The sequence below is a fragment of the Scomber scombrus genome, chromosome 15 (genome assembly GCF_963691925.1).
Source record: "Scomber scombrus chromosome 15, fScoSco1.1, whole genome shotgun sequence".
Classification (NCBI taxonomy): Eukaryota; Metazoa; Chordata; class Actinopteri; order Scombriformes; family Scombridae; genus Scomber; species Scomber scombrus.
In genome coordinates, this window is record NC_084984.1 from 29,127,698 (window position 1) to 29,142,713 (window position 15,016).

The following is a 15,016-nucleotide window of genomic DNA, read 5'->3' on the forward strand; positions in this document are numbered from 1 at the left end:
GATCTGCATTCAGTCCCGGATTAAATGACTGCAGTAGTCACGTATTCATTGGCTCCAGATCTGATCGGCAGTGATGGGATACATCCCATGTCTCTTAAATTGCATCTACGTTTTCGTCACTTGCGTCTCTTCCCTCCATGAATGCATGGAGAGACGCGAGGAAACCATTGGAGGAAAGAGGAAACGAGAAAAATCTGGTTTTAGAGAAATGAGACGTCCTTTCCTCGGAAGCGTCACGTGAAGAGACGTCTTTCTGATGACGACGGCAGCCAATCACAGCTGGATCAGCTGATCACAGCTGGGTCACCTGTCAGTCGGCTTCAACAGCTGCAGTGACTTTTGATGGTGTTTGTGTGCACCGTGCTAATACTACTATAGGTGCACAGTTGTCACTAAAAGAGCAGCAGTGTTATATATTATATTATACATGTTTGACAAACACCTGCACATGGATAAAAAAACCTGGATTCTTCTGTGCACTCTGTGTTGGTCAGAGACATATGAACAATATCTACTTGCAGAATGTGTTTTGTATGAATAATTCATAATTTTTGTCTGTTTTTGTATTATTGATTGTCAATTCATTATTTAATTAACTCAGAATATGGTCAGGGTGAACACAGAACATTATTTAGCCTATTGGCCGCCTGTTTCTGAGTGGGAAAACTGAAACTATGCAACTTACATCAAACGAGACGCTCAGGAATTGTCAGGTTTCCGGTTCAGGCAAGGAAACGTCAAATAAGAGAGTTGAGATGTACCCATGGAAATACGATGCCTGAGTGGGGTGCGATACTATGACGCACCTTTAAGTTCTGGAAGTTGGTGTGTATCGCCAGAAACATTGTTCATTATTGTTTACAGTCTATGGGAACAACATGCAACAAATTTAATCCGTATTATTAGTTCTTCTGAGTTGAAGTCTTTTGACTTGAAATGATGAATTGAAAGTACTGCTGGGAGTGTACTTAACTCATTAAATTTCTAATCAAGCATGATAAGCATATCAACGTATTTCCCAGCATGCATTGTCTTGATGGAATACATAACAAAATCTAAATGATGTTCCAGGGAGACAGTTTTACCCCCCATTTAGATGTTAATTGGGGCCCAGCAGTTCATTTTTGCTCCAGCTAGGCCAATTTAGTTTTTTTACTTTATGGAATTCAGCTTCCACAAATTTGAAATTTGGAGCTTGAGTCAAATAATCCAGTAGCTGTCAGTGTTAGGGATTACCCAGTTCTCAAATCCCACGGGTTGATTTTCACAGCATGCTGAAGTGAGTGGGAACCAGTGGCTACCTGGAAGGTAGAAAAACACAGAAAGGTTTGTAAAAAAGTTTGCCTTAATGTGAGCCACATGACTGCAGTAAACGTCTGTACTCATTATATTTTTATGGTTGCACTGTGACTGACTGGACTTTATGACATATTTTCTCCCAGTCAGGTGATGAGACTTGAGAGGATCTAGCTGAAAGTCAGTGGTATCATGGAGGATGACTGCAGGCCTCTGCTGAGCTCAGAACAGACTGGAGAGAGCTACTCACACAGAGGCTCCACAGACTCTCTGGATGTCAAGGTTAAAAGGTAGATCACACTGACTACACCCATCAATATACAGTACTTTCAGCATTACACTTGCTGGCACATGACAGAGAATAATAAGTCTGTCCTATGAGATACGTGAGATGCATTCACTGGCACACACAGAGTAGGTGCAGTGCCATAATAAATACATTCATATGATAGATTATATTTATTCTTTTATTATTGATTTCTGGGTGTTGTACTTGATCAACAGAACTGGGGAAGAAACCCAAATAACATCAGTTACAGTGAAGAATGACTAAGAAAATGTGTCACTTGACCAAAGCTGAAGATGCCTCTTATATTCTCTGTGGATTACCTGTAATTTAATCCCTGTAAGGGATGAGGATAGTACTCACCAGATCAAATTTAAAGATCCCCTCCATATGTATAAAATGTATAAAAATATTTTCCTGTGATCAATAATTTGTGTCATGTTATTTTTCCACAAAACGTTCAATTACAACATCTCACAATGACGTCTATTCCTCTCTCAATGAAAAATCCAGAATGAATGAATATGCAGATATTGCTCATGTCAAAAGTTTCCTGCTGGACACAAAATGTGTCATACTCCATTCTTAGTGTATGTGCATTCAGGCAAGTGCACAGATTGACTTCTAATGGGGCGTGAACTTCTGCCCATTTGGCCTCCTAAAGAGAGGAGAAAAGAAGTAATGTTAACTGTTAAAATCTTTATCTTAAATAAATAAGAAAATAAACAAATGTCTAATATGCCTTATCTAAACCTTATGTGTTGCTCTTTAGAATTGTGGCTGAAATGCATAGTTTCTTCCAAGCCTCTATACTATGATATGTGAATTGCAGCAGCATTTGAACCAACCTCAGTCATGGGTTTGTTTTAAATACATATATTTTATTATCTCTTTGACAGTTTTGCAAAAATATTCATTACAAGCGCGTACTTATTTAATTATTTGGAGAAATGACCTTTTATAAATGTGATCCCCTGCACCTCTAACATCTTCGGAACGTGCCTGTGTGCACTGGAGACTTCAACTTTCCACATTACACTTTACAATTACACAGCTGGCTTCCAAACAAGTTTTGACTTAGTTCTAAGGTGAGCTCAACTCTGCAGAGTGAAGCTCAAACATTCAGGTGATGTAATGTCATGTCCTTTATTTTGTGTATTCAGATGGTAGCACTACAGCATTGCTTTGTCTTCATGTATGTGTTTATTTTACATGTGTGATGAGGTGGTGTGTGAATTAAGAAATGTGTAGTATATTGTCACTATAAAATGATTAATCATTAATCATACACCATGTTGCTGTGTACAAAAACAAATGTAAGTCAATACCATATCTTTTACCAGTTTCGATCCAGCATGGACCCTGGTCAGCTGGGCTGACCTAGACCATGCATGTCTCTCTTTTCTGATAGTGTTTGCTAGATAATTAACAAGGTGTTTTCTACTAGTTCGGCTTTCCTGGAATTGCTTGACAAGCAAATACTACACACACACGTGTGTGTTTCTCTTTGGCATCACCCTAGCATCATTCTCAACTGCATTAGCAGTGTGTGTGAATTTTAATCCAGTTAGGTATTTCACAGTGACCAACTAGCTTTCTAGTACATCAAGCATTGCAAACATTCCCTTTAGTGTCTATAAATTCCATCAGTAAAGACAAGTGTTAAAGGTTCAGAACAAAACAAGTCATTCCGAGTGTTTGTAATTGTGCTCTGTATAATTCAAATTTAGGTATGTAACTAACTATTTCCATTTCAATCAATCAATCAATCTTTATTTATAAAGCGCCAAATTACAACTAGTCATCTCAAGGCACTTAACACATAGAGCAGGTCTAAACCATACTCTTTAAATAAAAGTGGGGAATACAGAGGAGAGCGAGAAAGGAAAGGAGGGAAAAGCACATTGAAAATCAACATTGAAAATAGTAGGTCCAGGACAGGAATCTATCATCCCGACGTCTACAACCCCAGGTTACCTGTGAGACGAGAAAGCAAAGAGAACTCCGGAGGAGAAGTTTAAGTTAGTGAATGCATTAATAGTACATGAATGTAAATGGATGTAGATGAATAGAGAGAGAGAGAGAAAGAGGAGCTCAGTGCATCATGGGAGTCCCCCGGCAGTCTAAGCCTATAGCAGCATAAACTAGGAGCTGGTCCAGGACAAGCCTGGCCGGCCCTAACTATAAGCTTTATCAAAAAGGAAGGTTTTTGTAATATTACATAGATGATGTAATATTACATCATCCTTGATATTTGTTTTATGTGTGAATTAAAGGACAAATCCTGATTAAATATAACTCCTAGGTTCCTTACAGTGGTGCTGGAGGCCAGAGTAATGCCATCCAGAGTAGTTCTATCATTAGATAATGTGTTTCTAAGGTATTTGGGGCCAAGCACAATAACTTCAGTTTTTTCAGAGTTTAATAGCAGAAAGTTACAGGTCATCCAGCATTCTTGTAGTTTAGTTTAGTTAACTGGTTGCATTCATCTGGCTTTATTGATAGATATAATTGAGTATCGTCCGCATAACAATGACAATTTATGGAGTATTTCCGAATAATATTACCCAAAGGTAGCATATATATAAGGGATTCCACCGGTAATTGTTTCTCATTTATATGAAATAGAGAAAAAGCAGCTAATCTGCACACTGGACAACACGATTCAGAGAATGTTTGACATTTTTGCACGATTTAAACATTAAATTGATTATGAACACCTTGAGATATTCAGTATTTCCAGAAATTACATATTTTGTCTGCTTTTCCTAGGCCTTTCTATGTGGAGCCCAGGAACATTGTAGATGATGACCCGCAGGAAAGAGTGTCTGCTGAGGCTGCCATCCTCAACAGCAGAGTCCATTACTACAGCAAACTGACAGGCTCTTCTGACAGACTGCTGGTAGGTCTAATCACAACCCAGTTAAAACATTAGATTAAACATGACCATGGGCCCCAATTTGCTAATGCTCATACCTTTACACGACACACAATACCAAGCATAAGTTAACTGCACCCACCATGTATAAAGACAATGAATGTGTCAGGAGATTTTAGCTGCAATCCACAACCCAGTTTTTGGCAGCTTCACTTTCAATACATTCTGTCAGCTCTTATCAACAAGGTATCTGCTGGTGTTGAAAAGTTGAAAAAAACACAGAATCCAGTACCTTCAAAAAGGCCCTAGAAGGTATTAAAAATGAATTTCATTAACATATTGCCTCTTTCCTGCTGTGGACAGTAACAGTGGTTGTAATAACAGAGACTAGGCTTGATTTGATGATCACTGACAAAGCTGACTGTGCACCAACACACAGTATAAATACAATCATGAAGTTTGCAGGGGACACTACTGTGATAGGACTGATGCACAATGGCAATGAGTCTGCCTATAGGGATGAGATCTGCAAACTGTCACAATGGTGCTCCAGCACTCAACATCTCCAAAACAAGGGAGCTGACCATCAGCATCAGGAAACAGAAAGCGGTACCTGCTCCCCTACACATCAGAGAAGATAAAGTGGAGAAAATGACTAGTGTCAAATTCCAAGGCACACACACATCTCCCAGGACCTTACATGCTGTTAACACAACCTCAGCACAGAAGTGGCTCTACTTCTTAATGACACTGAGGAGAGCTAACATGTCCCAACAGCAGCTAGTGTCCTTCTATCTACTATTCTGTTGAACGCATACTCACATCTCAGTGTGGTATGCCAGCTGCACTGTGGTAAATCAGCACAGGAAATCACCAGCACTCTGCTATCTTCACTTGAGGACATATTGAGTCCAAAATAGGGAATGAGTCATAACATTTTGAATACAAGAATGTTTGATGCTTTGCATCTGTGGCAGTCTGTGTCATTCCATTTCATTTACTTAATGACATTTAACTTTACTATTTGCTATTTGATAATTACTAATAAATAAAACAATGCAAGCAAACTGACTTTGATTTAGAGATAGTAGATTTTTGACCCACTGTCAAAAATCTACTATCTCACCCACTGTCCTTTTTTTTTCGAGAAAAAAACCTCACAAATGTGCGAGAAAAAAACTCGGAAAAAAGGTGTTTTATTCTGCCAAGCAATCACCTCTACAACACTGGATAGAAGTCGCTCCTGCATTATGCTGCCGTGGAAGAACTGATCTAATTGTGCTTTTCAGTTGGGTTTAGTAATAAGGAGATAAAATAGACACCCATACTTACATAGGTTATAAAATAAAAACACAGAGGCTCCACTTCTTGAACAGTACCGCTACACATTTATTACTCTTCACTTTTCTGATCATACGTTAATTGCTGGACATCCACAGCCACCCACTTCCGTTATACTCCTATATATATATATGTGTATATGTATGTATGTGTGCATATATATGTATATATATATGTATATATATGTGTATATATATGTGTATATATATATACATATATATATATTTATATATATGTATATATATGTGTATATATATGTATGTATATATATGTGTATATATATGTGTATATATATATACATATATATATATGTATATATATATATATACATATATATATATATATATATATATATATATATATATATATATATATATATATATATATATATATATATATATATATATATATATGTATATGTATATGTATATATGGATCGATCGATCGTACCTTGATGGGTCTTTTTTCCTCCAGAGTCCTCCAAACCATGTGATCCCCACGCCAGAGGAGATCTATGTCTACAGCCCACTGGGTACAGCTTTCAAGGTGACAGGCAGTGACCCCTCCTCTAAAAACCCCAGTATCATCACCATGTAAGCCCTCCCATCATCAGTCAACCCTTGCTCACTGTTTTCTCGATACTAAAATGACTGTTTTATTGCTTTAATTACCTTGCTTTTCTCTTCTTGTAGATTTGCTATATGGAACACAATGATGGGCACATCCATACTCAGCATACCTTGGGGTATAAAGCAGGTGATTCTTATACATAATGAAAGTCCTTGGTTTGTTCAAAGGCACATCTAAAATGACTAGTTTTGTATTTCCCTTAGCTTTTTTTTTGTTGGTCCCTTTAGGCTGGTTTCACTCTAGGGATCCTCATCCTCATCTTCACAGGTCTGCTGATGCTCTACTGTTGTTACATTGTCCTCAAATCACCAAAGGCAATACGTAAGTCCAGCAACACTTATGATTACTTGAAAAGTTGGGATGAAGAGTCAGGACCAAAAAGAAGAAACGTTTCTGTCTTAAAATAGATCAAAATAATGTACTTAGTTTTATTCAGCACAAAAAGCAAACTACAAATTCTCAGAAGTGTAAAATGTACAAACCTAAAAAACGTCAGGGCTTTTACAGAATTTCACGGATCTCACCAGTGTGCATTTTGATGCAGAGGGGAGACCAGTGAAATTCATAACTGATAGGGAGTCACTCTGCTCTCAATGACTGTTATACAGTCTGCAGGCTCTTTGTCTCTTCTCACTTCAGTTTCTTAAACATACAGATTCTCTCTTCCTTCAGTCACTTTAATCATGTACCATCATTCAATGTGACTTGAGTGCTGTTTAATAATATTATCACTTTAAATGTGGATTGATATGCATGTTGAAGACATATTTTCCTAACTTAGAAGACATGTTGGAGTAGTGACGTCATGTCACTTCTGATCTCCTTTCAAAAACAGAACATTATGAGTTCAGATCCTGCATAGGGCAGAATTCAGTAGAGTTGAAGGTGAAAAAAAAGCAGATCAGTCTGCTGATTGAGGCTGAAAAACACAGTCCTCTCTCTTTCTCAGTTTTTAACTGATGACTGTAATGACATATTAGCTCATTAACCAGCAAAACTTTCTAGTTTTAATATTGGTGAGATTTAAAGAAAACATGTGTTGAGTGTCTCTGTACAGCTAGTTAACATTAGCATAAATGGTTTTATTACTTGCTTTATGACAGTTGTTTTGTGTTATATATTTTCTGTTAATGCCAGCCATCTAAAAAGGTAGCAAAATGGAGGCAGCAGTTTCATCAGTAACAGAAAGTTGGACCAAATCACGTAACCTGCAGATAAGACAAGACAAAGCTATCTTAAAATATGGAAGATGATGATATTGCCTATAGTTTGACATCAAAACCGCAGGTGTGCAGCAGCTGGTGAACAGCTGCTAACGTAGTGAAGTGGTCTCTGGATGACCATGACACTGAACATAACACAGGAGGCCACAGCTAACGTTATTGGTAAGTAGCTCAGCCTCACAAGATGCTGTTGTCAGTCGTCTTCCAGTAGCTGAAAAATCACTGTTGTTTCAATGTCAAACAACAGGCAATAGCATTATCTTTGATATCTTAATACAGCTTTGTGTTGTTTTACGTGTTTTGGTTCAAGCTCATGTTGAAACTGCTGTAGATGTTGTTACTGCCTCCACAATAACTGTATGTTTAAAAGCTACAGCTGGATGTTCTGGATAGCTCCTGCTAAGTATCACATTTTGGTAAAGAATGACAAGAATCTTTTTGATACTTTTTTCCATACTACTAGTATGGAAGCCCTTGACCTAGTTCATAAATATTAAAAACTAGACTCCTTTTCTGTGTTTTTAGTATGGTAAAAGCCTCTAAATGTGAAATTCATCAATCAAGGAGGCTGTTGCTATGGTGAAGCCAGAGGTACAAATAAGAGCTGTAGCAAATCAATAAGAACAAAACTCTACACCATAGCTGCATAATTAATCTAAAATTGGGCCAGAATATCTGAAATAGAACCCATTTAAATTGCTGCATGTACTCAAGAGGTCATTTAATAAGAGATCAGTGATCTAAGGTTTCTCGTCTTAGACATTTTGTTGGCTTTCCTTAGTTTTTTATGTTTACACGCTTATACCTATGACTTTATCACAAAACCACATATTCACTGCTCACCTCATCCCTTCTTTGTCTTCTGTCCAGCCTGCATGGATACATCAGACTGGGAGTTTCCTGATGTTTGTAGATACTACTTTGGCAAGTTTGGCCAGTGGTCCAGCTTGATCTTCTCTATGGTGTCACTTATTGGAGCCATGGTGGTTTACTGGGTACTCATGTCCAACTTCCTCTACAACACCGGGCAATTTATCTACAGTAAGCCAATGCTCTTACCAGTACAAGAAAGGAGGCAGCATATAATGATGTAGTTGGTTGATTGATTAAACTCAGCACTTAAAAGGTAACACACATCAGTGGTGTCTGACATGCATCAAAACACATACCCTCTCTGGCTACTTTTTCTGTGTGTTTGATGTGTCTGGTGTGTGCCATGGTTGTCAAATGACCTCACATTGTGCAACATCTCTGTTGTCTGTTGCCCTTAAGGAACATTTCATGAGAATTCAAGTCTAAAGTCTAGTTCATCAAGTGTTCACCAATGTTGGGTGGAATATCACACTTTAAAGATTTAATCAGCAAAATATGTCTCATTATAATAATGTTTAGCTGACACTGCAAAATACATGACCTCCACAACAGTCTTGTTTCAAGCAAATTTCAAAGTTACAATTCATTTGGAAAGTCCCTCAGAGATAGGATCTGAGATTGAATATGATTTAGTGTTTTTTAGTATGCATTCAATGTTGCTAAATGACTGAGACTCAGCTAAGGTGGAGAAATAGCTTGCATTAAAGCTAAAGCTGCATACTTCATATACAAAGTTTCATCTGGGTATTTAATCCTGATATAAACTGACAGATAACAATGAGATCACTGGATATATGAAAACATGTTTAAGAATGTGTTTCTGTATTAAGCATTAGCAGGCTAGTTTGTGTTCTACACATGTGATGGAAACATCAGTAATTACATTGTTTAGTGTCCAAACCTTAAACCTTTCAAAGGCTGCACCAATGTTCACCCTGTAGAAAGTATAACACATGCAGAGCAGGTGGTGGGTATTTCAGTAGTCCAGGGACTGTTGATGTTGAGACATCAGAACTTTATTCACACAACACATCAGAACTGCTCATAGATTAAGGTTATTCTGTTCAGGGAGATGGTAAATTATTAGTGGTTGCACCTTTTAAAATGTCTTGATGCAAGAGGTGCTTTTGCTTTGATCTGATTGATTCCTCTTCTTTGTACAGACTATGCTCACAATGTCAACGTGTCAGATTCAGATTTTGAAACCAATGGCACAGAAAAAGGTAAGTCACATACACTAATTTGTCTATCTGCCTGATAAAGCACATAAGATACGCAGGCTTGAACATAAAACATAATAGAATACATACTTTATTAATCCCGAAGGAAATTAAGGCATTCAGTAGCCCATATTAAGTCACGTCGTACAATCAGTCAGTCCAAAAAAGAAGAAAAGTCAGTCATCCCTCTCCTACAGTGTAGAGTTATAAAGCTGGAGGACCCTGGAGACAAAGGACCTCAACATGTCTGTTGAGCATGACAGCGACAGAAGTCTGCCGCTGAAAATACTCCTATGTCCAGTTAAAGTGCTGTGCTGGGTAGGTGTTCACATGTAAGCATAAGAATGTTCACTGTCAAAGATCCCATAAATGTTACAGTTACAATACACAACATTCAGCCACTAGATGTCACTCTTTGCACAAACATGTCAGGCGAGAACAAATCTGTGTGTTGTTTACTCAATGAAGTTTGGGGAGGAAAAAAGAAAGTCATCCCTGAACTGAAACTCAGCTCAATTTGTCAAACTACGCTGTGCTGATCAAATACGGGTTAAGATTCTGTAATGTTTCAGAAAAATATTTTAGTGTACTGTTTAACTGTAATTTAAGAAAGTTTGTGACACGGCTGCCATTTTGTAAATGGATGTGGAGGGCACGGAGGAACTCACATGCACCAGACAAGAACAAACAACAGGGAAGCTCAGATGACAACACACAGAGGGAGTATGGCTTCATTCACTGTTCAGGTTGCCATTACTCCTCTATATCATTACACAGCAAATAGTTGTTTGCTAAAATCTATTAAGGCTGAATGCAGGTTTTTGAAATAGAAAAAAGTGAGCAAGCAGAGACATGTCATAGATGTCAATTAACCTTAGCAAATCCATACTAATGTGTATATGTTTATGGGTGTTTACAGTGTTGCTGGGACAGCCTAAAATCACAGTGCAGTGGCTCTTTACTCATTGCTAAATTGCCTGCTAGCAGTAGCGTGCGGTGGTGTTTCAGACAGGGCCAGCACCCCCGCCCCAAAAGAAAGTATTGTTTGCTGATACAGCCAACAGAGCAGCCGCACACATATAGGCCTATGTCCTACAATACATACACATTGCGACACCAACATGACAGCTGATCACTTTTTTTTACTTGAAGACATAATAAAAGAGCAAGAAGAAATATTTACTATTACTATTATTTATACCATCAGTTTCTTTCATGTTGTCATGTCATGTGGTGTATATACTGATACAAATCTTGCATCAACTGTGTTAATTATTCTATGAGTTGAAGTACTGCCACGTTTTGAACAGGCATTGCACTAGTTATGAAAAATAGAATAGATGTTTCCTAAAAGAAATCTTAGTTAGTAAACTGAGTTTGGTAACGCTTTGATGATTTGTTCACCAGTCATCTGTCCATACCATAACCTTAATCCTGGAGAGAACAACAGTATCAACACACTTTACCTTGGTAACAGCGGAAATGAAACTTCTGATGTCATGTCTTTTGGACGCTGGTGGAGTAAAACCAACACCATCCCCCTCTACCTCATCATCCTGCTGCTGCCACTGCTCTGCTTCCGCTCAGCCTCCTTCTTTGCAAGGTTCACTTTCTTGGGTAAGAAAGATTGAGAACAATCATATGAAGACACACACACACACACACACACATATGTATATATATATATGGTGTCCACAAAGTCTCTTTACAATTTAAAAAAAATCATCACAAAAGCAATTGATGAGATATGTTAATCAGTTTGTTCTATGTACTCAGTGGTTATCAAAGTTTTTAATCACATTGCATTTGTGTATCGTGTACAGTGATGGGAATAACAGCGTTATAAATAAACAACGTTACTAACGGCGTTACTTTTTTCAGTAACGAGTAATCAAATGAATTACTGTTCCCCCCGTTACAACACTGTTACCGTTACTGCCCCCCAAAAATGCGGCGTTACTTCTTCAGACCTCACTGAAGATGTTTCACCCAAACAGGCGCTTCTTTCTGTCTCTCTCTGTCTCCCTGCCAAAGACTGGCTGCACTTAGAGGCAAAACCAAAGACATAGTAGGGGGCAAATGAGACACAATCTCCCGGAGTCTGGATCGAACGAGCACGAGTGCGCTGTAGAGAGTGACTGAGGGTATGTGTGTGTGTATGTGTGACTATCAATGCAGCGCGTGTGAGAGCAAAGCGTCCTGATAGCTTTTTTGAGGAATAAAATTCAATCGCTGCACATCTGCTACATGTACAATGATATTATTTACTTCTTTTTAGTACATTTCTTAAGCACAATTTATTTTGAATGTGTTTTGGGCCATTTGTTGTTGATTGGGGCAGCCAAGTCATTTGACGTATTTGTTTTTTGTTTTTTTTTAACCGTCTGTTTATTGAGTTTTACATATTACAAAAACAATAGTGTTCTGATTACAGATCTAAATACAATATACCCCAGAACAGATACCACCCCCCCAACCCCCCGGCACCCAGCTCCAACAGATGGACATGCATAGGTAAAAGTAAATTAAGGACAAACGAAAGAAAAAAAAAAAAGATAATAATAATAATGATGATGATAGAGGAAGAGAAAAGATAGGTAAATAAATAAGCAAATGAATAAATTAATGTATGAATAGATAAAAATAAATAAATAATAACAGTTGTAATACTCAAAATAAATAAATAGACTAATAAGATCAATAGGGAAACATAGATATGAGTTGGCAGGTAGTAGGAAATATAAATCAATAAAAAAATAATTAAACAAGTTAGTAATAATAAAGAATATATAATAACAATACAAAAAATATATACACATATATATATAAAAAGTGAATTAGTAAAAAATAATAATTTAAAAAAATATATATAAATATACAAAAATATATAATAACAATACAAAAAAATATATACACATACACACACATACCCACATATATATATATATATAAAAAGTGAATTAGTAAAAAATAATAATTAAAAAAAATTAAAAAAAACACAGGCTCAGCATTGCAATAGCTTCTCAGTTCACAGTGATCGGACATCTTGTGCTGTTAACATAAGACAGAAAGGGATTCCAGGTCTTCTCAAATAAGACATCCTTTCCAATCAGAGTCAGTCTAATTTTTTCTAATTTAAGAAAATAAAGCACATCCTTAACCCAATTTGTATAGGTAGGTGGGACTGGGGATTTCCATTTTAGCAATATCAACCTCCTGGCCAGCAGAGTTGTGAATGCTATTAAATCCTTTTTAGCTGGGGAAAGAGTAGGAGGGAAAGGCCATACACCAAATAGGGCAGTTAAGGCATTGGGCATTTGACGTATTTGAACAATAAAAAAAAATAAATAAATAAACGTAATGGTTACTTTTCCTGGTAATTAATTACTTTGACATTGATGTAACTCAGTTATTAACTCAGTTACTTTTTTGGAGAAGTAATGAGTAACTATAATTAATTACTTTTTCAAAGTAACATGCCCAACACTGATCGTGTATGGAACAAAGATACGGGACATCAACGACCTGAAGCAAAAGATCACTGATGCCATTGCCACCATTGATGAGGCTATGCTAAAGCTAACATGGCAAGAAATCCAGTACCGTCTTGATGTGCTTCGTGCAACTAATGGTGCCCATATAGAGGTGTATTAAATGATTACATTTCCACAGATTTGTCTATTCATTTGCTTTTGTAATAAAAGTGTTAAATTGTAAAGAGACTTCATGGACACCCTGTGTGTATATATGTGTGTATGTATTTATCATCTCAATAATATAATAAATCTCAATAATAATAAAATCTCTAATTCTTTAAAGATTCTAGATAAAAACAAGGCTAGTTTTTAACAATTGCTTAAAGGCCTCGACTTATGTTGCCATTTGCAGATTTAGAGGCAGAAGATCAATGGTAAACAAGTTTCATTGCCTGCCTGTGGGTTTTTCTTCTGAATATGTTTTGTACTGCATCATTCATCCATCCAGTGTTGTATCATTCCTTCTTTTCCAGGGACCATCTCAGTGGTCTACTTGATTGTTCTGGTCACTATAAAAGCTGTCCACCTTGGCTTCCACCTAGAGTTCCACTGGTTTGACACAACCCAGTTCTATGTTCCAGGTAAATCTACAGTTAACACATTTGAATGCTTCTTCATGTTTCTTTCAATGACTTAGATTAACCTAGTCATAGTAGACATACTAATTGGAAATAGTTGGGGTCTTACTCAAAAATTGTCGTTACTTTTTACATTACTTTTAAGTTTCTCCGGAACAACGTCTGAGATGTGAAATTGTCAGTTAACAATATAATGTTAAACCTTACGTATTATCAGAGCAAATCCCTATCCTGATAAAAAGGACATACACAAGATCTTTTTTTTTTTTTTTGGTTTTTTTTCGGCATAGACACCTTTTATTCAGCAGTAGACAGACAGGAAACATGGGAGAGAGTGGAGTGTGACATGCAGCAAAGGACCTCCGACCCGGATTCGAACCGGGGTCGGCTGCGTATGTGGCATGCGCTCTAACCACTCGACCACCTGTGCGCCCCAAGATCTCTTTTTTATGGTATTTAATGAAGTAATACCACAAAACCAGCCCTAAGAACACATCACGAAAGATGTCATGGTGAGAACCATGACAAGGCATGTCCAAATATCACTGGGCTCTTGGCCTTTCAAGCAGAACAATCAATGTTACACTGGCAGTAGGCTACAAATGCCTCAAAATAAAATGTTATCAGTATATAAAACTCTAAAAAGACTTGGTCAACATTACCTCCTGAGTACAAATAATAATTGCTTCAAAATAATATATCAATGAATAAAATAAGAGATTGGCCTTTCTAACGCCATTCGATGACTTAACAGGAAATGATATTAAGATTTCATATGAACTGTATTTCACAGGCCAAACGCACTTGAGTTGCTCGCTCACTATGGCTTATAGTCCAGCTTATTTCATATGTTTATCACTAAAGCAGTGGTTAACCCTCATGAGGAGGAGTCTCTCAAAGCGTTTGCCAGACAACTTGTTCTCCTTGAAATCAGCACAAGACTGCCCAGGCTGAAGAGCTTCTTCACGGGTGCCCTAGATGGCGTTTTCATCCAGGCATAAAACTGTTCTGATAATGGCTGCCCATTCCCTGGTATCTGTATTTTGGCGAATGGACTGTACTTATGTAATCACCTTTTTTAAACATAAGCACTAACAAAAACACAAACAAACAAAAACAGATATAAGATAAGATGATAATAATTAAAATTGGGAG

General features: G+C 37.3%; 1 protein-coding gene across 1 annotated transcript in view; it reads left to right on the forward strand.

Moving 5' to 3' along the window:
* Positions 1–15,016, forward strand: part of slc38a9 (solute carrier family 38 member 9) — a 29,912-nt gene that overhangs the window by 916 nt on the left and 13,980 nt on the right. The window contains exons 2-10 of the mRNA XM_062434068.1: positions 1,443–1,586; positions 4,355–4,484; positions 6,276–6,394; positions 6,494–6,557; positions 6,659–6,752; positions 8,525–8,695; positions 9,691–9,750; positions 11,155–11,364; positions 13,757–13,864. Of these exons, the coding sequence (XP_062290052.1) occupies positions 1,489–1,586; positions 4,355–4,484; positions 6,276–6,394; positions 6,494–6,557; positions 6,659–6,752; positions 8,525–8,695; positions 9,691–9,750; positions 11,155–11,364; positions 13,757–13,864 (1,054 nt within the window). The 5' untranslated portion in view covers positions 1,443–1,488. The remainder of the gene's footprint in view (positions 1–1,442; positions 1,587–4,354; positions 4,485–6,275; positions 6,395–6,493; positions 6,558–6,658; positions 6,753–8,524; positions 8,696–9,690; positions 9,751–11,154; positions 11,365–13,756; positions 13,865–15,016) is intronic.